This window comes from Podarcis bocagei (assembly GCF_964188305.1).
Source record: "Podarcis bocagei genome assembly, chromosome: 14".
Classification (NCBI taxonomy): domain Eukaryota; kingdom Metazoa; phylum Chordata; class Lepidosauria; order Squamata; family Lacertidae; genus Podarcis; species Podarcis bocagei.
In genome coordinates, this window is record NC_138139.1 from 5,500,829 (window position 1) to 5,521,654 (window position 20,826).

At 46.7% G+C, this 20,826-nt stretch overlaps 1 protein-coding gene across 4 annotated transcripts in view; it reads right to left on the reverse strand.

Annotated features, from left to right (window-relative positions):
• Window positions 1–2,412: 2,412 nt before the first annotated feature.
• DAPK2 (death associated protein kinase 2) overlaps window positions 2,413–20,826 on the reverse strand; it is a 62,687-nt gene continuing 44,273 nt past the window's right edge. For 3 of the 4 annotated variants that reach the window (XM_081170641.1, XM_081170642.1, XM_081170643.1), the window contains 5 exons: window positions 20,138–20,186; window positions 19,443–19,469; window positions 16,308–16,460; window positions 13,657–13,702; window positions 10,499–12,031 (listed from right to left, as the gene is read on the reverse strand). In XM_081170641.1, coding sequence (XP_081026767.1) covers window positions 11,381–12,031; window positions 13,657–13,702; window positions 16,308–16,460; window positions 19,443–19,469; window positions 20,138–20,186 — 926 coding nt within the window. In that variant the 3' untranslated portion in view covers window positions 10,499–11,380. Of the gene's footprint in view, window positions 6,556–8,154; window positions 8,239–9,369; window positions 9,460–10,498; window positions 12,032–13,656; window positions 13,703–16,307; window positions 16,461–19,442; window positions 19,470–20,137; window positions 20,187–20,826 lie in introns of those variants that run through there. The other variant, XM_081170644.1, reaches the window with a different exon arrangement.

A 20,826-nucleotide genomic window follows, 5' to 3' on the forward strand; every position in this document is an offset into this window, starting at 1 on the left:
CTGTCCAGGAGGCAAAGCAGGAGGAAAGAGAGAGGAGAAACCACCGAATCAAGGGATGCCAGGACACTGGCGGGCAGCCAGGGCTCAGACACGCCCTGCGTAAGGTTCTCTCCGAGGTTGTCAGGGGAAGGGGAAGGGTGTGGCCAAGAATTCGTGCCATCTTTCAGCGTCGCGAATTTTCACTCTTCCGTGAAAGCAAACGCCCAGTTCCGATGTTTGGCACAAAAAAATTCTTCCTCCTTGAGAATATAAGGACACATGGAGGGACCATCTGGACCAGATCCCCAAAGACCCAACTAGTTCAAGATCCTCTTTCTAACACCTGCCTGTCAAAGCTTCCCATAAGCAGGACATGAAGATAATTGCCTTCCCTCTTATTTCCCCACCCCCACCCCAAGAGTCACTGCCTCTGAACAATAAACTAGCATATTAGCCATGAGAACTAGTAGTCACTGACAGGCCTCTCCTCTTCTCCCAAGAATGGCTTGAATCCCCTTTCAAAGTCATCTTGGCCAGCAGCCACCACTACCCCACAATTATGCTAAGTGCTTTTACATGCAGAATCCTCTGGGAGATCAAGGTTTCTACAGGTTTGGATGAAGGGGCAGAGCTGGGGCTGGATGCTGTGCCGCCCAACTGAGGCAGAGCACCAAATGAAGCTGCCTGGCCACACCTGCAAGCCCAGCTGCACAGTCCTGGTCATGCATGGAGCTGGCTTTAAATAACCATCTGGTGACAGCTCAGTGGGTAAAGCAGAGGCCATCCACCCCACTGCCACCTGAATCCTCTTCCCAGAGGGCCAAAACTCAGAGAACTGAAGCAGGGCCAGAGATGAGTATTTGCCACAAAGGTGTGGTGTGGCATCCTCATGGATTGATGCCAGCTTTGTCCATTCCTATCCTACTTTTCTCTTTTGATGGGTTTGCTGAATTTACATCCACAGCCTGATTTTAATAATAATAATAGTAATAATAATAATATTTTTATTTATACCCTGCCCCCCGCGGCCAGAGCCAGGCCTCAGGGCAACTAACACCAATAAAATTACAATAAAACATAATAGTGGGGGGTGGGGACAGACAAACAAACAAACAAAATCAATTTATTAAAATACGGGTTAAAATACAATTTAAAATGCAGCCTCATTTTAATAGTAGCCCACAAATCCAAACCATAAGGGGAGGGAAACATAAGGGTCAGACTGAGTCCAAACCAAAGGCCAGGCTTTCTTGCAGGGCCTGCAGAAAGATGTCAAGTCCCGCAGGGCCCTAGTCTCTTGTGACAGAGCATTCCACCAAGTCAGGGCCAGTACTGAAAAGGCCCTGGCCCTAGTTGAGACCCTAGTTTTACCCATACTGGGGGAGCAGAGGATGAAAGGTCAGTGGGGGCTGCTACAGCTGCTGTCACCCCCCCCACCATCTACTGCTTCACTTGGGCTGGGAACAAGTGCGTCAAGACCCAGTTTCCCTGACCCAACTCCATCATCCCTTCCCCTGAACCCTCACTTGCATTGATTGTGAATCTCCCCTACCCTTTTGCAGGTGGCTGAGTCACTTGGGATGGGTAGCCTCCAGTTCCTTTCCAAATCACCACCCATTCTATCCAGTGCAACCCGAACCTTGCCAGGACTTTAGCTCTTTGCGCTTCACCAAGTCCTACCCTCAAAGCAAGCATTAAAACCAATAGGTGGCTTTTCCACTGCACCAACGCTAGACTGAGACAGGAGCTTTTGGCTGCAGAGGCCCATTTCATCACCAACAAATCCTGTGCCCACTCCATCCATGCAATGGAGGTATCAGATAGTTAGCAGAGGTAGCTGCTATTGGAAACATGCAGACCCCAGATTTTTGCTGTACCCTCAAAAAGCAACAACTGTGACTTGGCACAGGAGACAGATTCTTAAAGAAAGGGAAGAGGTTTCTTTTGCCTGGTGGAACATGCGTGTAGGGCCAGCCTGAGTGCACAATCACGTCAAGAGACCGTTTTGAATTACTGTTTTTTAAGGCAGGGGCATTGCAACTGTACATCTAGCAAAGGTGCTGCTGAGTGTTGCAATGTCAGATACGCAAGTGCCACAGTCGGCTTGGTTCACATGCTGGCATTGCAAAGAATTGTGGGATGTGCCTCTCAGATTGTGCAAAGCAGCTACCCGGGACAGGGAATCTGCAGGTAACTTGCTTTTTCTACCCATGGAATGAGAAGGTGGTTACACCGAACATGCTATGTTAGTCCCTAGCCAATTCAGGACCATAGCTCAGTGGTAGAGCACCAGCAGAAGCTTCTGAGTCTAATTCATATTAAGCATCTCTGGTTTAAAAAAAGATCCAGGGGCAAGGTGATGGGAAAGACCCTCCTCTCTGCCCATGACCCTTGTGGAGAGTTGCCGCCAATCACGAGGAGACAATGCTGGGCTAGATGGATGAATATTCTGACCTTTAATAAGGCACCATTGAGCAGGTTTTAAACAAAGGTTGCAATTTTTAACTGCAAAATGCACATATTGTAATAAGTCAAAGCTTTCCACTGCCTCAAACCCAGAGATCGAAGGCAGTTTGTGAACTTTACATTGGAAACGGTTCAAACATTTCCCATTACTGCAATGAGCTAAACTCCTTTGCAATGCAGATTGCATTGATTTGGTTTATGTAGCTGCTGAATGATCTCCCGTACAATTAATCTCAAGTCATGCTACGCATGTTAAAATCACTGATGCAGGGGATCAAGATTACGGTGCCAAGCTTAATGTAATACCGTGCACACAATTTCCCCTTTCTGCATTATGACCAGCTGAACATAGCAAACCTGAGCTTTATTTCCTGCATTATCTATCCTTTAAGTGTCCTTTGCAGATGGAAGTAGGTGCAGTTGTTCTATGTTAGTAGGAGTGAACAACTGCAACTTGCTTCCATGGAGTGGATGAGCCCCAGAATTCCTGAATCTTCTGTAAATCAGTTCTTTTTTTTAACCTTCTGTATATTCTTCAATATGTACGACAGATCTAATGCCCAAATACAGCACAGTGGAACCTCTACTTATGGACGTAATCAGTTCCAGAGGTCCGTCTGTAAGTCGATCCGGGTCGCTGGTAGAAGCGCCGTTCTGCGCAGGCGCATTCGGCGGCAGTGCACTTCTGCGTGTGTGCAAACGGCAGAAGCCGCTTCTGCACGTGCACGAATCACAGCAAATCCAGTATTTACTTCCAGGTTTGCTGCAGTTGCAACTTGGATCGGGCCCAAGTAGAGGCGGTCGTAAGTAGAGGTTCTACTGTATCAAGTTTAGAATTTTTAACTCATTATCTCCTAACAAAGCAAATGTGTAACTGTTTTATTCTGAAAAATGTTCCTCAGGATAAGTGGGGTGGTACATTTTGGTATACAGCTGAACACAACATGAGAAAAGCAGGTATTGAGGGGCTGCTCAATAGGTACAAATGTTGCAATGTGATGATATCGGATTGGGGGGGAACTGTGCCTCGAGGACAAAAGGAATGGCAGCTTCAAAACGGAAGAGCAGGCAAGGAAAAGAGCGTCCTTGTCTGAATCAGATTGCATTAGCGTTTCTTCTGGTGAAAGCTGAGATTTAACATGTCCTGGAGTACTTTACTTTACTCCCCCCCCCCCCCCCCGCAGATGTAACAGATCACAGGTCTTGCCTCTTGGATAATTTGCTACATCAAAATGAATGTAAGAAGTTGCCCTCAAACATTTAACTCACTGGTGTTTTGTCTTTGGCGATGCAAAGGAGAGGACAATCCCAACAAACGTACATTGGAATTTTTTGCAACACACGCAAAAAATGAAAAACAAAAACACAGCATACATCATAGTGAATATCAAAACCCAAAATACAAGTGCATAAGCAAAATGCTGACCATAATGAGTTTTGAAAATATATACCCACACACAGCCCTTAAGTAAAAAACATGGAGATCTGGGCCAAACATGGAGATACAGGGCCAAAGGACCACAGGGCTAAAGGACCACAAGGTAGTATCAAAGCACAGCAGAGTGATTTTTCAACATGATACAACTAACTTAACTGAATAGTACATTTCCAAAATAATATTGAATATGTTGGTGGAAACAGCAGTATGGCTTATAACTCACTAGGAGCAAAGTACTGTTCCCCCTTTTCCCTTTAATAATATATGAAAAGACATGTAAAGCTGCCCCAGCAGGCTTTTCTTCATTCCAGGCAGGTGATGAAGGCAGGGAAGAAGAAGGAAGAGGAGGAGAAACCAAGAATTAGGAACATAAATTTTGAGAACAGAGCCTCCATAGGCCTATCCCAACAGGACTCAGGAAGCAGAAACATGTGGTGGATGGGATGAAATATATTGGAATGGAATAAATCGCACAGGGGAGGGGGAAGAACATCAGGAATTACAGCACAAGTTTGACCATCTTGACTTGAAATCTCCATAGTTTGCCCTTCCTTTTTTCCTAGAAACCAGGATGCATTTTCCCTGAGGTGGGTTCCTCTCAGATCAGGTAATCCCGGCATAATAGGTGCATGACAATGTTAAAGAATCCGCTATCCAAATGGCAAATGCAAAATGTGAAAACTTTGCAAAGAAACTTAGGCATGTCTCTGGTTGTGCAGGAGCTGATGTTTAGGCATGTGAGGAATTCACTTGACCAAACAATGGTATACTGTGTATGTCTACTTCAGAAGCAAATCTCTTTGTGTTTAAATGGGGCTTGGTCCCCAGTAACTGTGTCCAGGATGGCAACCTAGGCTTTGGTTTAGGGCCATCACAGGGGAAAACAGGGTTATTGTGCCTTTAACAGCTGTATCTCTGCCAGCAGAACAAATCTGATTTCCCCTAGTAAGCATGAGGTTGGTTAGAGCAGGGGAGGGGGAGCAGTATTATTGACTGCCCTCTTAAACTTTTGAGTTAAGCCTGCTGCCCACGGCAACCATGTTTGGCCTGCCATCTCTACCTGCTGCAGGGCAGCCATTTTGTGACTCTCTCTAAATCTGAAATGTGCCCCCTGCTGAAAACATTCCTTTTAGACAAACCTACCTAGATGCTTTACAAGGGACGTGGGTGGCATTGTAGTCTAAACCACAGAGCCTAGGGCTTGCCAATCAGAAGGTCAGCGGTTCGAATCCCCGTGACGGGGTGAGCTCCCGTTGCTCGGTCCCAGCTCCTGCCAACCTAGCGGTTTGAAAGCACGTCAAAGTGCAAGTAGATAAATAGGTACCACTCCGGCGGGAAGGTAAATGGCGTTTCCATGCGCTGCTCTGGTTCGCCAGAAGCGGCTTAGTCATGCTGGCCACATGACCCGGAAGCTGTACACCGGCTCCCTCGGCCAATAAAGCAAGATGAGCGCCGCAACCCCAGAGTCGGCCATGACTGGACCTAACAGTCAGGGGTCCCTTTACCTTTACTAGATGCTTAGAAAGTTGAGGTCATTTTAATCTGTTTCAGTATTTTTAAACTTTTTGTATGTTTTTAAAGTAGGGCTATTCATTTTTCTAGATCTTGCTGTTTGCTCAAACCGTTTTGAGGGTTTTCTTTTAACAACCAAGCAGTTTATTAATTTTTGTGAAATAAATAAATTGGTGACTGCTCCCCTCTGGGCTAAGGTGTCCTGCTATGGGGGGGTGGCCAGAAGAGCGCAGGGGTGCCATTGACTAAGTCGCTTTGATCCTTGAGAGGGGCAAGGCAGGGGAGGCAGGATGTGTTTGCAGAAGGACGATGCAGCAGGTGCCAAGGAAAGGAGGCTTCCTCCTCAGGCCTTCGCCAGGAGGTGAGGGCTGGTGCCCAATCACTACATTAAACTGATTAGGATCAAATGTTTGCCAAATGCACCCAACTCTGCAGGAGAACAAAGACTGGTGGGAAATGTAGCTTGTCAAAAAGGAACACCCTGCAGCCTGCTTTTGCGCTTCCTGTCCACTGCCCATGATCAAAACAATCTCCTGTCTCTTTGCAAGAAAGAGCTGGGGGGTGGGTTGCCCTCAAGGGCTTCAAAGAAGAAGGGGGAGGTTGCTCTCACCTACACAGCGCCCAAGATCAGCTGCCTGCCTGGGCGGCACCTGGAATGGACACCATTCCTACCTTATCATCCTCCTCCTGCTCCAACACCTCAGTTTCCTGCCCAGCTCTTTCCCCTGGATCACCAGCTCTGCACACACTTCTCTTACTTGTTATTTGCAGTTAAAATAATGGAGTCAATTTTTTTCCTCTGGAAATGACACCTCGTATCCCACAGTCCACTCCTATCTTGGCTTGTATGTGACAATTTATAGTGCACCAAACGCGTCTGGGACTTCATTGTGGCTTCTTCCTGCCTTTGGGGGATCCAGAGTCCCCAAGGGGCAGCACGAGCCTTTCTGGTCTGTGCTTGCGTATACGTTGGGGGTAGAAAGAGCCCCCGAGACAAAGTGTTCAGTTGTGCAAGAGCTGCGCTGTTAGGCACTTGGAAATCTCAGTCCGACTCCCATTTCTGTTTGGTGGAGTTAAGATATACTGCTCCTCCTCCTCAAGAGATGGTGAGGGGCCGGCCGGCTGGGAAGATCTTCCTCGTGGTCACTTTCACAATTGCGCTGGAACAAAGGAGAAAATAGGTGACGTTTCAGGCAGGGCTCAGCATCTGCAGACTTTTCCTTGCCCCTCTTTTTATACACACACCAATAATAATAATAATAATAATAATAATAATAATAATAATAATAATAATAATAATAATAAGTTTTCTATACCACTATCTGAGGAACACAGGGCAGTTTACAATATAAAAAGACCTAATATAGTAATAAACAGTAACAATAACCCTGCCCGCCAAAGGAGGAACCAACACTCATGGAGAGGAGCACCAGGCCACTCTGGGGGTGCTGGCATGGGGGTGCATGCTCTCCCCCCGGGGCAGGTGGTGCAGCACACCTTTTTGTGTTCTTCTTGTGCCACCATCCCCGGATCCCAGCCTTGCAAGGCTACAGGGGGGACGGACATGGGGACGTGGCAACCTTGCGCCCTTCGATCCCAGCATTGTGCAAGGCTAGGATCGAGGTGTGCATGGCTGCCACATTCCCCCTGCAGCCTTGTAAGGCTAGGATCTGGGGAGGGTGACACGAGGAGGGTGCAACAGCTGTGCCTACCAGGGCTGGTGTTGCTCCAGCTCCAGCAGGGGCTGGACAGGCACAGTGGGGTCTGTTTGTCCTTGGCCCCTCACGCCACCCCTGGCATGGGGGCATGTGCCTGGGTGCACCCACCCCCACCCAAGGCAACATGGAGACACGCTCCACTGCTGGGTGGGCAGACTTCCGGCTTGCATGATCAACTTTGTTTTTCATTACAAAACCCAAACAGAGAAGGTACAAAATAATCACTCAAGGTGATGAGCATTGAATTGCAGATCCTGGTGCCTTTGCACACACGCTCAGCTCAGGAATCTCTCTCTCTCTCTTCCAGCAGATCCCCACCTGGCTTCTGTCTGCCCCTGCACTGAACAACCCAAGCAACAAAGACGTTCCCAAGTGGGGAGATGGAGGAGTGGGTGAGAGGTAACTCTTAAATGGCTCAGGAGTGCCATACCTCAAGGACTGCCTCTCCTCAGTCACCTGCATGGGGGCGCCTGTTTCATGCCCCCTCAAAAATCCATGCACGGGGCCACAGCCCCTCTGGCACCCCCCACGCTATGCCCCTGTACCCCCCACCTGGAGAATCTAGAGCTCTGCTCAAAGCTCTTTAACTTTGCCTTGCATAGCTAACCATGATGTTCAGGATGTGCAGCAGCAGTGCTGAGGTAGCATTTCTGTATTCCTCAGCATTCGCAAGAGAGCATGCCAATATCAACCTCTTGTTCCTCAGCTCTATTTCGGATGGCGCTCACCTCCTAATGTCATTATTGGGGGAGCGATGGCTCTATGCAGCCTCCAGGCACAGGGACATTAGGCCCCTGAATGACAAATACTAAGAAGCAGCAACGGGAGAAGGGCTATTGCATTGCATAGGCGTCTCAGGGGTTGGTTGGTTGGTTGGCCAGCCAGCTGCTGAAGGAAGCAAAATGCTGAGCTAGGTGATCCTTTGCCTGATTGAACAGGGCTCTCCAGCAACATTTGGAAGGCATTGCCTTGGCTGCCCGTCCTCTGTCGCAAACAACTGGGCATGTCAACTTTCCACTTCCTTTGCCCCCATGTACTTACCAAGCTTTCATCTTGCATTAGGCGAACTTTTCTCACCAAGGTGCGAGATAAATGGTTGCACAGTGCAACAATACTGTAAGTAAGCTGGGGAAACAACAAGGATATTGTGGTTATACCCTTGAAAGGCAGAAGATGACCCTGCAGAGCCACTTATGGGATGTCCCCACAACCCCCAGTGCATTTTATGGGCACAACCAAGGGGCATCTTCAAGAACTGCCCTGTCATCAGCCTCCAATACACAGGTGAGGTTTGGAAGCAGCACCAGGGAGACCTTAAAAAGCTGCATGGGGGATTTAGTGAGCTAACAAAACCAGGAAAATGTCATACACTAAAATGCAGCAATACAGAAAAGATTCAGCTGGACCCTATTGTCTCTGGTTGACCCAGTTCACTGTGAGCTCACCTGGGTCAGAAGGAGGCAGGTCTCAGTGCTCAGACAAAGTGCTCAGTATAGCTGAAATGATTATCGGGGACTACATGGGGCTAACCCTTGAAGACAGTCTGAACTGGGACAGGCAGCTGTGCTCCTCAGCAATAAGAGAGGGTTGGGAAGCCACCCACCCCCTGCTCCTGAGAGCTGCCTACCTCTGTGGGGAAGGTGATCAGAGAGGCCAGAGGCCAGCTATGGCCATTCCTGGTTTGATGTAGCCACCCATCTTGATTACTTAGGGACTACCCTTGGAGATGGTTTGAAAACTTCAGCTAGCAAAGAACAGGCCTGGTGAGAGCTGTAGTCCAACAAGATCTGGAGGCCACCATGTTCAGGAAGGGTGGCCTAGGCATCTATCCTAATGACACATTACTCTATAGTGTGGCTATATGTTGAACTGCAAATTGTTTTACTACAAACTGCTTGGATAACTTTATCGATGGGTAGTCATATAAATTTAAAATAATAATAATCAATAGTGTTGATGTTAACAAGACCGGCCTGCACTTACTAGCTAACTTCTAGAGAGAGAGAAGCCAGTTCTGCAGATAGCTCTGAAAGGTACAATATATGTCACTTTAAAAAAATAATGTTGTTTCTTTAAAATGGTGATGGGGAACCTGTGGCTCTCCAGAAGTTGCTGGAGTAAACAACCACCTGCTCCAATATCATTTGGAAGACCAAAGGCTGCCCATCCCTGCTTTAAAACAAAACAAAACAGAAGTCTTTCTTCTTTGTAGAGAGCACAACACATGCATCAGCAACCACACTCCAAGTACAGTACCTTCCACCGTCTCCGGGCATATTGCTTTTTGAAGTTTTCCAGGTTAATGACCGACTCCCGCCTCACCAAGGCTTGGCATTTGTCCTTTGGCTGGGAAAGACAAGAGAGAACAAGGTCAGTGCTTCAGAAAGCCTGGACCATTAAATATACATTATATGGGTTGTGCGCTTTAAGGACAGGGCGAGGGAGGGGCAATTGTGGTGCCATCCAGATGTTGCTGGACTTCAATTCCCATCCGTCCCAGGCAGCACGGCCATGTATCAGGGAGCTGTAACTCAACAGCATCAGGCAGGCCACAGGCTCTCCATCTGGACCTCAAGTCTTTGACGTTATCATCCTCTCTGTCTGAAGTTTGACAGTGATGAGACTGGCACAACCAAGTGTAACAGCAATAAAATGGTAGCAAATAATTTACATCTTAGGACTTAGCTGGCTCCAATGGGACAACCGGTTATGCAGAATTCAGACAGGCCTCAGGGTACCTACCTTATCTCACACGAGTGAGAGCTTCCAAGCATATTCAAAGCCGACCCAAATGTCAGTTTGGAAGCTACTTCCTTCAAACCTTGGAAAAAGCTGGACTTACTGGACTTCCCTGGCTTGAACGCAAACCAGTACTTAGCACACCCCCTCCATCAAGTGACAGCCTCATCTTGCTGAGACCATCACTAGAAACGAATTAATAGCCAATGGGCAAACACTATTCACTCAACCAATCCTAGGGTGCAGGGTTTGGGACCATCAAGGAAAGGTGAGCAAGAGGTGACATGACAGAAGGGCAGAACATTATGCATGGAATTTGTGGACTGAGGCAGTGGTGGCCCCAAATTTGGATGGCTTTAAAAGAGGATTAGGCCAATTAATGGAGGATAAAACTAGCCACAAAGGCTGTGATTTGCCTCCACAATCAGAGGCAGCAATGCTTCTGAATACCAGTTGCTGGAAACCACAGGAGGAGAGAATGACGCTTGTGCTCAAATCCTGCTTGCGGGCTTCTGGGTAGCTGCTCTGAGAAGGACCAGGCGGGCCACTGGCCTCATCCAGCCAGCTCTTATTGTGTTCTTTTGTGTAGCATACAGACAGATGGTGCTGCAAGTAACCACACTGTATTAAATAAATATTTATTGTCTCTATAAGTGTGAAATTAGTTCAAAGGCAGGAACAAAAATGTGCATAATTCAATTAGATCTCACTCCCCACTCCCACACTTTCTCCTTCTAATAATCTGAGTCAAAACCACAACAAAAACAAAGTCTCAGGTTCCACAATAGGAGTCTTCAGTCATCTGGTTCCTTCACTGGACCATGTTCTTTGCTTGGGGTGGGGTAGAATGCCAAGTCTCTTGACAATGCCTTACGCATCACCCCAGTCAATAGCTGAGAGTAGAGTTGATTTTAGAGCTCTCCATTCACTCCGTAACACGTTCACAATTCTGCTTTTCAACTGAAATGCCTGCTGCTGTTTGAAGTAGACTGCGGTCAGGATTGCAGAGGGTGCTGTGGGCAAGAAAGAGCTTCTCCATCTGAATCCATTGCTATTAAAAGCACCAGTCATACTGAGTTTCAAATCAATGCATTCTTACTGACTCTTTCACAGGACAGCAAGAGAGGCTGTTAAGGATGCTTAACTATCTACAATCAGGTATTTAGGAGGTATCGCATGGTAACAGTAAGCTGCTTCCATCTTCCAAAGTACAATGACAGCAAAGGCTTTCACTTCTAAATGCAAAGTATGCTCCAAAAAGAGAACAGGGTGTTATTCAAAGGAATTTCAATTCATTTCTAACTGGCAAAATTCACAGCCTCCCTGTTAAAAAGGGTAAAACAATGGCAAGAGTTCATATGCCCTGTGTCATGGCACATATATTTTCAGAGTTCAAAAAGCCAACTGCGACAGTGACTGTCAATTATGTTTTTCAGAAATAAAGTGAACAAGTGGGGCGTCACCATTAGTGTGCAGGAATCTTGAGGTGGCATGAATAGATAAATCTGAAACTCCATTTTAGACAGAGTTACTGACTTGATTTTGCAACACCTGGGTTCAAGGCAGCTAGGAATTCTTCACAGCAGGATCTATTTAGCAGCTCCCTAAGAGAGTCATTTATATCTTTGTTAAAGACGGAGCCAAAATTTCCAGTGATGTAGGCGTCACTCCCATCTTCCAGCTGAGAGCTGCCTGTAAATTCCTGAATCCACTTGAGTTCTTCGGACAATTCCTTACTCAAGGACTCGTAATGGGACTGCCGGTCCATGTACTTGCTGGCAACCCCAGTGAGGCTGCTGCCCACAAGTCTGATGTCCTCCTGCAGGTGCTTCTTCAGAGATTCAATCTTGCGATACTCGTACTTCAGCTGGGAAAGTTCATGTCTCACGTTTTCATGTTCTTCTTTGTACCAAGCTTCTTTCTCATTGTAGATGGAAACGAGGGCGTCAATGTCCTCCTGCAAAGCATCATGGGACACAGCCAGAGCACTGAAGTTCTGCTCCATCCTGGAGATGTCTTCCACCACATAGGCAAAGCGCTCAAAGTTGATGTAGGTGTTGTTGGGTGGCATGCTGGAGTGGCACTTGATGGTGTACTCCTTCAGGCGTTTGGTCTTCAGTTGCTGGTTCTCAGCCCTTTTGCTTTCTGGGACCTTCGTTTCTTCCTTGGGCTGGTGAGTCTTCAGACAGAAGTAGTAGGGCATGGTTATTACTGATCCGCAGAATCATGCAAACTGCTTCTACAGACACCACAGCATCAACCACAACACAGCAGGCAAAAGGAAGGCAAACACACAACACATATCCATGGTGCTGGGTGAAAACAGGATTCCTTCATGCATGTCACAGACATTATTTTATTTTCACAAAAAAGGTTGGTGGAACAAAAACAGCCCTGTGAGCACTATGACTGACTGCATGCTGGCATCTGTGCATTTACAGTTTCAAAAGTGGTCATTTTTTGTAAAAAATAGAAAATATTTCAGAAAATACACTATTGAGCATTCTCTCTGTCTGTCTGTGTGTGTGTGTACTGGGGTCACCAAAGTCTGTAGCCCTCCTGGAAAGCAAGTTATGGGACAAAACAAACAGGTCCTTTCTAAGTGATTTCTGTGAAATGAGTGTGAGTGTTGTGTGGCTATTTTTCCTGTTACTGAGGAATGCTCCCTGTTGCCATTCGAAAGCAAGAGTGTCAGTGTGTTTGTGTGTATTTATATATATAAAATCAATATTGTGTGATCTCAACAATCAGAGCCAGAAGTACATGGCTGACTTCCCACAGTAAGTGTAAGGTTGATGGGGCTGGCCGTCTCTCTAATTTTGTGCTATGCCCCCCACAGCAGCTATTTGTGACTGGCGCCCCAGCACTCTCTCAAAATGTGCCCACTGATTCAAAAAGGTTGGTAGCCCCTGATTCATTGTGATGTGAAAAAAATCTTAAGAGTCCAGCACTCCAGATTCCAGCATGCAAAGACCAGCTGCATATATTCCATGTTACAATGGATGTCCAGCACTGAATAAATGTTTTGAGTTTCACTTGTAAATAATTGGCTATTCCAGATGAACTTAATGGATGCCCCATATTAATATCACATATCACTGTGTTCTCAATTATTCACAAAATTTGTCTGGGGTCTTCAACATTCAGATGTGAGTATTGACACTGGGCAAATGTAGGACATCCACTGTATCTTCTACACAGCAGAACACCACAAACACAAAGAAAGACACAGAGAGGCATGTGGTCCACTGGGTACTTCTAGGCTATAGCCACCCTTGAAAAGCTGTACAAAGCCAATGGAGTGTCTTTTACAACCTCCTATAGATTTGAAGGTGGACTGGATGGAGGAAATTCATACCAGATAGAGCCCAGCCAAACACAGTTGGAATGTGGTTTATGTCTGTCCATGCAAACAGTAGGCAGATGTATCACCATCACACAACACATTCCATGACGGAAAATTGTATGCTTGTCAACACGCATCTCAGCATCGCATATTTTTTATCTCTTGCTTAAGACAAGAAAGCATTAAAAAAGGCAACATGTATTTTTATTTTGCAAAGATTCTGACAACTTTTGGCAAAAATTAATCTCCCTCCTCCAGTGAGGTTAAAACCGTGAGAAACCAAACTAGAAGGTCATTGTCATGCTGCCATAATGTTTAAAGTCAGATATGCAAAAGCAAATGAGAATTATGACAGGTGACATTTCAATGCCAAAATGCAGAACTCCATACAAAGCTCTGTCCGAATTAAAAAACACCCCCTTCCCCTGTGACACCACATGCTCCACTTCCAGGCTTACCGTGATCCAGGGGTGAGTGAGAGCTTCTTGGATGGTGAGGCGTTTCCTACAAAGGGAGAAAATTTGTTAAGTAAGCAAGCCCCCCTTGCAGGGAAAAGCTGCTGGTCACAACTGTTCTTGAAGCGTGTCGCATACTGGCTGCAGAGACAGCCCTGTCCGTCTCCCTCTTTAAAAGCATCCTTGGTCTAAAGCTACCACAAGAGAGGTCAGAGGATGAGCTGAAGATGAAGGACACATGGAAAGAGAGCAGATCTGTGCCCGTGAACTGCCAGGATGGGAGGCCACCTGAGAAGAAGATGGGGGGGGGGCACTCTCTGGAGGAAGTGCCCTTGGGCTGTGGTTCTCAAGCACCCAACAACCAGCTGTTTGCTGGGGCACTTGAAACTTTGACAATTGGGCATGACAACCCTCTTGTCAATCATCTGATACCATAATGATGTCAGGTAATTGACAGGTGGGTTGCCCCACCCATCTGCCACAATTTGGCCCACAGAGGTGCTAAGGATTTAGCCTGCTGGGCCAAAAGAGGTCCCCATCCCCATCCCCTGCCTCTTTATAATGGTCCAGAAACTACAGTTGGCCTGGAACAGAGGCACAAGATTATGAACTGGGACAATATTTCATTGGCTCCCAGGTTCATTTCCAGGCACAATTTACCTTCAAATTACATTTAAAAACAACAGGACTAGGTTACCTGAAAAACTGCCTTCTCCAATATGCACCCTGCCAAAGCTTAGCTCTCTTCTGCAGGCCGTGTCCTGAGTGTCCCTGTGGCCCATGCAACCAGCAGGGAGGCAGCCTTTTTGGTAGTGACCATTCCTCTCAGCTTATGGAACAATCTTCCCAAGGAGCCTTGCCTGGCGCCATCCTTGTGGTCATCTGGGCTCCAAAAGAGCTTTCTGATCGCCCAGCCCTTCTAAACAACTATGTAGTAGTTGTGGTTTTTAATTTTTGGGTTCTGTAAGGGGTATGAGTTACTTGTGCGTAAACTGGTGCCTTCCTCGGTTAATTTGACTTGTTAAACCTTTCTGACTGCACAGCCCCTTCTTCCCGTGGCTGCCTCAGTCACTGGCAGAATCCGTCAGTGGGCGTTTCTTGAACCTCTTCTAACATAAAAGTTGTTTGACACCCAGTCTCCTCCTCCTCTCACTGCGCGGGAGTCTTCTGCGCAGGGAAGGCGTGGGTAGCGGAGGCCCTGGGCTCTCCTCACTGATGTCCAGTGAAGAGTCCCTGAGCCCTCTCTCCACTTCCCCCGTCTGCCTCCCTTTATCCCTGGTGTTGCGCTGATTGGCTTCCCCCTCTCCTGAGCTGTTTCTCCCCCTGCTGCTGGGTCCTTCGCCAGCATCATCTGGGAGCCTCCCCTTCACCTCTCGCTCCGATGTCAGTTCCCTGACAGGTTCAGTCCGCTTTGGTTCGCATTTTTTGTACTTAGGACATTTGTGGTTTCATGGTTAACTTCATATTTACATTTTCTCCTGCTATTTACTGTAAGCTGCCTGGATAGGTTTATGCTGTGAGGCATAAACCAATCAACCCAACCATGGTGGGCAGGACCAGGAAGCTTGAGGGCCTGCCTGTACCTCAGCTTAATTCCTCCCGCCTCCCTTAATTTCCCCTCATCCATGCACCTTACAGCTTTCGCAGCACTCCCCTCCAACTACTGCTGCCCCACACTTTCTCCTCCCTAAACCCACAGATACCCTTTGCTTTGAGGGTTAGAGTTATGCTTTTGGGGTTTTTTTTGCAGTTGTATTCTCAAAAATTAATAAACATATATTAAAAGAGAAGAAAATGAAGATGCAAATAGGAGAGCTACATTGATTGCAATGTAAGATGCTAGGCAGCATCTTAAAAAGCAGAGACATCACGTTGCTGACAAAGGTCCATATAGTTAAAGCTATGGTTTTCCCAGTAGTGATGTATGGACGTGAGAGCTGGACCATAAAGAAGGCTGATCGCCAAAGAATTGATGCTTTTGAATTATGGTGCTGGAGGAGACTCTTGAGAGTCCCATGGACTGCAAGAAGATCAAACCTATCCCTTCTGAAGGAAATCAGCCCTGAGTGTGCACTGGAAGGACAGATCCTGAAGCTGAGGCTTCAATACTTTGGGGCCACCTCATGAGAAGAGAAGACTCCCTGGAAAAGACTCTGATGCTGGGAAAGATGGAGGGCACAAGGAGAAGGGGACGACAGAGGACGAGATGGTTGGATGGTGTTCTCGAAGCTACCAGGATGAGTTTGACCAAACTGCGGGAGGCAGTGGAAGACAGAAGTGCCTGGCGTGCTCTGGTCCATGGGGTCACGAAGAGTCGGACACGACTAAACGACTAAACAACAACAACAACAACACATTGATTTAAGCATATGTCAGGAGTGCTCTGATGGTGTTTCCTGCTTGGCAGGGGGTTGGACTCGATGGCCCTTGTGGTCTCTTCCAACTCTATGATTCTATGATTACATAGGGAATCTGTGGGCTTAGGGAGCAGAGAGTGTGAGACAGCAGTAGTTGGAGGAGAATTCACTGTAGAAGAGGAGGAATGAACTGAAGGTGGCACGAGGGGGTCACCATCCACGCTAAGCCAAGGTATGGGTCAGCTCTGAGATTGGCCTTCCTCTCATCTTCCTCCTGGCGGGTCATTTGGGGCTCACCGGGTATCTTTTACCAGAAGCTTCCGAATGAAATCTTTGGCGAGGTCACTGGTGTGGCTGAAGAACTCTTCATCAAATTCATAGTTCACAGCTGTGATGTTAGCCAGCGTCTCCTGTTTGGTATCTCCGAGGAATGGTGAAGCCCCGCTAAGCCTAGAGGACCATAGGGAGAGAGAAGGGTCATTAGCCTACAGAGAAAAACAGGGGAAATTGGTCTCATTCCTGACCCCATAGCAGAGAATGCTATGCCTGCAGTTTTTCTGCCTGCTTTAAAACGGACCATGGGGGGGGGGGATGAATGGTACAGTGGTACCTCGGGTTACATACGCTTCAGGTTACATACGCTTCAGGTTACAGACCCCGCTAACCCAGAAATAGTGCTTCAGGTTAAGAACTTTGCTTCAGGATAAGAACAGAAATTGGGCTCTAGCAGTGCAGCGACAGCAGGAGGCCCCATTAGCTAAAGTGGTGCTTCAGGTTAAGAACAGTTTCAGGTTAAGAACGGACCTCCAGAACGAATTAAGTTCTTAACTCGAGGTACCACTGTATTGACAGCTTCTGAAGGAAGGGAGAGGGCAGGCTGAGCCCATGAAGCTCTTAGAGGCAGACTGAATTGTGGATTAAATCTAGGGTCTTATGAAGAGCTACGAAATAGGAGACAGAATGATCTGATCTTATAGGGCACAACACCCAGGGAATTTCTCCTGTGAAATAAATAGGAGCTCCTCAAGAGCAAAACATTCACTTGTGGGGCTCCCATTTATTACTGAGAGCCAGTGTGGTGCACTAGCTAGAGTGTCGAACTCGGGCCTGGGAGACCAGGGTTCGAATCCCTACTCAGCCATGAAGCTCAGTGCGTGACTTTGGGCCTAACCTACCTTGCAAGGTTGTTGTGAGGATAAAAGTGGAAAGAAGGAGAAGCATGTATGCAGCCTTGAGCTCCTTGGTGGAAAGGTGGGATTTAAATGTAAAAATAAATATATTAAATAAATAATGGGGTTTGCACAGAAATAAATCACCAGGGGATTGTGCCCTATGTAAGTTAGTGCCATTTGGACTTCCTATTTCAGGACCAAAATGTCTTGGGCTCCTCCTACCCAAAATTTGCTCAAGACAAGAGGTAAGAAACATGCAGTGAAATCCAATCCGGGAAGCCCCTGGTGCAGGGAGGAAGTTATTTTTCTGAAGGTTCAGCAGCTGGCCTTGTTTGCAAGGAAAGAAGGCCTGCCTGCCAATAATACCGAGGGTGATCAGCAGTCTTTATTTAGCCTAGGAGAGGAGCCTGGCTTCTTTCTCAAACGCCCTTCACTGTAAGCAACGTCCTTTGCTTACCTTCTTTTTAAAATAAAATGTGTCATCGCACTTTCTTGTCTGTCTTTGAAGAGGGATGCTGAGTTGTGAAATCAAGAGACAGGGAAATGCTGCTCCTGTCCCAAGGGCTAAACAGTCTCCCACTTCCAGGTCTGTAACAGTCACTTTCCATATTTAGGCTGTGCAGCTTAAATGCTATTTATAGGGATGGACCTTATCTTAGAGGTGAAGCATCTGTTTGGCATGCAGAAGGTCTCAGGTTCAGGCCCCACAACATCTCCAGGTAGGTATGGGAACATCCCCTTCCTGAAACCCTGGAGAGCTGCTGCCGGTCAGTGTAGACAACACTGAGAGAAACCAGTGGGTTGGCTCAGTATAAGGCTGCTTCCTACATCCTAACATGTTTGCGGCAGTATCTCCTGACCAGAATGTAGGAATCACGTCCCTGTTATAGGAAAGGAGGTCATTGTGGAGGAGTGGACAGAGGCTTCATCTGGAACCAGGGAGACCAACTCATTACTGAGGAGGGGGATGCTTAACCCTTCCCCACTGAGTCATATTCCCACTCTGCATCAATACAGAGCTTTGAAAACATTCTCAATAATTTGGAAGGATTTTTGTGCTGGTCGGTGTAATTATTTTACTTTCTGCATTGCAATGCATTTTTTCCAGGGGCATACCTGAAGTTATTCACTATTTTGCATAGAACTGAGCTGTTGTTACACTTAAAAACTGTCCTGCATTTGAGATTTTGGAAGACTTGATGGTATATTGTTGGTCTTATTTCTGGTCAGTTGTCCATAATAAACTGGTGTGGATGATGCTATCATAATTCTTCTTCTTTACTTTATGTGCTATTTTACTGCAGTTGCTTTTGTGCATCACTTTTTCTGATTATGTAATTTGCTTTGTAGGGTAGGCCAGTCTCGGTATCTGCATATTGCAGCTGTTGGGGAAGGAGGCAGAGAGACAGACACGTGGTTCACCTAAGGTCTCAGGCTTTGTGGCAGAGGCAAGATTTGAGCTAAGGACTTTCTTACCACTAACCAACACTAGTTCTATTTGAGCAAGTTTTTTTGGGGGAGGGGGATTTGGGAGATGATAGGAAAAGAAACCCAGGAAAAGACTAGACACCGGGGACACACAACTTCATTGAGACTGAGGAGCATTCCGTGGACACAGACCCCCTTTGTTTGCTTTTTGCAGACTCCCCCACAGTGACTTTGCACAAATTCTACTTCCAGCCCAAGGACAAGGGTAACAACAGTTTGCACCAAAGTGTTCAAAGCACACAAGAACCTAGTGCTGGTTTTGGGGTGGGGGGGGGCACAGAGCTCAGCATAGGAAGACACTGCACTGCCACCTAGCAAGCAGCCTTGGCAACTGCATGGTGGAACTGGAATTCGGAGAAAGGCACCTGCATGCCCAGAGGTAGCAAGCAGGCAGCTGTGGCTCAAGCAGATTCTGAACTGGGGACTAGAGAGGTGCTGGGCTAACAACAGGGGTGGGTGGGTGTGGCTTCCCCTTGCCCCATGGAATCCCTGCCAATGGCCTGCTCTTGGATATGATCTTGGGGTGGAGGAGAAGGGGTGATTCCAGGGAGGGAGTGCTCTTTATCAAGGGTAAAATTGACCGAGTTCTACCTAGCGTTCTCTGCAACAAATCCAGGAACTGGGAGTGACTTCTGCTTTAATTTGCTGGGGGCCAATTTGTGCGGATAAAATGGTGGGGTGGGAATCATGTATGTCACATTGAGCTCCCTGGAGCAAAAGCAGGGCATAAAAGCAATACAAAAACAGAGATATAATCCAGTGCAGTACTTACAGAATGTAAGTGATAACTCCTATACTCCTGAAACAAAGCGAAAGAAAAAAGATGGAAATATTTAAATTAACACCCACTATTGTGTAATCTACTGGCATATGCATATGGAAAGTGGGAAGAAGAAAGCCACAGTGGGACCTAACTTTGACACATAAACACATTTTATACCATGTTTGGTTGTTTTTAATAATAATATAAGAGAGTGTTGCCATTGCTGGTGTTTTTCCATAGAACTTGGCCAAACTAGTTAAGAAGCTTTTGAATATTTACCAACTTATAAAACCCCAGCAGTGGCTCTTTCACTTGACGCAACCAAAGCTTTTGATAAAGTTAATTGGGATTTTCATAAAGAATTATTAAAATTTCAAGAATTTGGCACCCAAGGTTTATAGGCATTATTGATCAGTGTTATAATAGCAATTTAGCCCATATTTGAGTTAGTGGTAGAGATTCTAATCAATTTCCAGTCTATAAGAGAACAAAACAAGGTTGTCCACTTTCACCCTTTTTATTTGGAACCACTGGCTGAACTAATTAGAAATGACCCGATAATAACTGGAGTTCAAAGCAGTCATATGCAACACAGTATAATAATGTTTGCAGATGGTATCTTGCCTTTATACTACACTGATCTTGAACCATCAGACAAGAAGTGATGCTATACTGGAAGGGAATGGAAAGAGGGAAATCCTTACCACATATCTGCAGCCAGCCCAAGAGGCTCGTAGTTCACTATTTCTGGTGCTGAAAGGAACAGCAAGAATGAGCAAGAGGGTGCACCAAAGATTTTAAAGGCAAGTATAGAACCACAAACCTAGAAGGCAGGCAAGCACACACACACACACACACACACACACACACACACACACCCTCTGGAGCCCCCAGGACACAATTCCCCTCCTCCTTCCCAACCCGCACTCTCAGCGCCACTGCTCATGCCCCACCTCCACAAACAACAATAAATTCCCAGGGCATAACTCACACCAAAGACTGGTCTCCTTTGGAAGGAGGTCATGGGAGGGCTTGCTGGCATTTCATAACATCTGAGAACATTTTCAGACTTGCAGGTGGATCTATGTGAAGGGGGCAAAGCTTAACCTAGGAATGGAAAATGTGTGGCCTTCCAGGTGTTGCTGGACTTTGGATAGCCTCAGCCAGCAGAGCCCATAAGCAGAGAGAATGGGAACTGTAGTCCGCCAGCATGTGGAGGGCCACAGCATCTCGACCCCTCCAGTGCAGGGACCCCCACAGACCAGTTTCCATGACGCACACATACTTTTCAGTCACGCTAATCTAAACAAGTGGCAGCCATAAGGAATGCCAGAGACTGTAGTATAAACTTTGAGTGACTGGTTAAACAATCAACCACTAACAGTGAAATGGC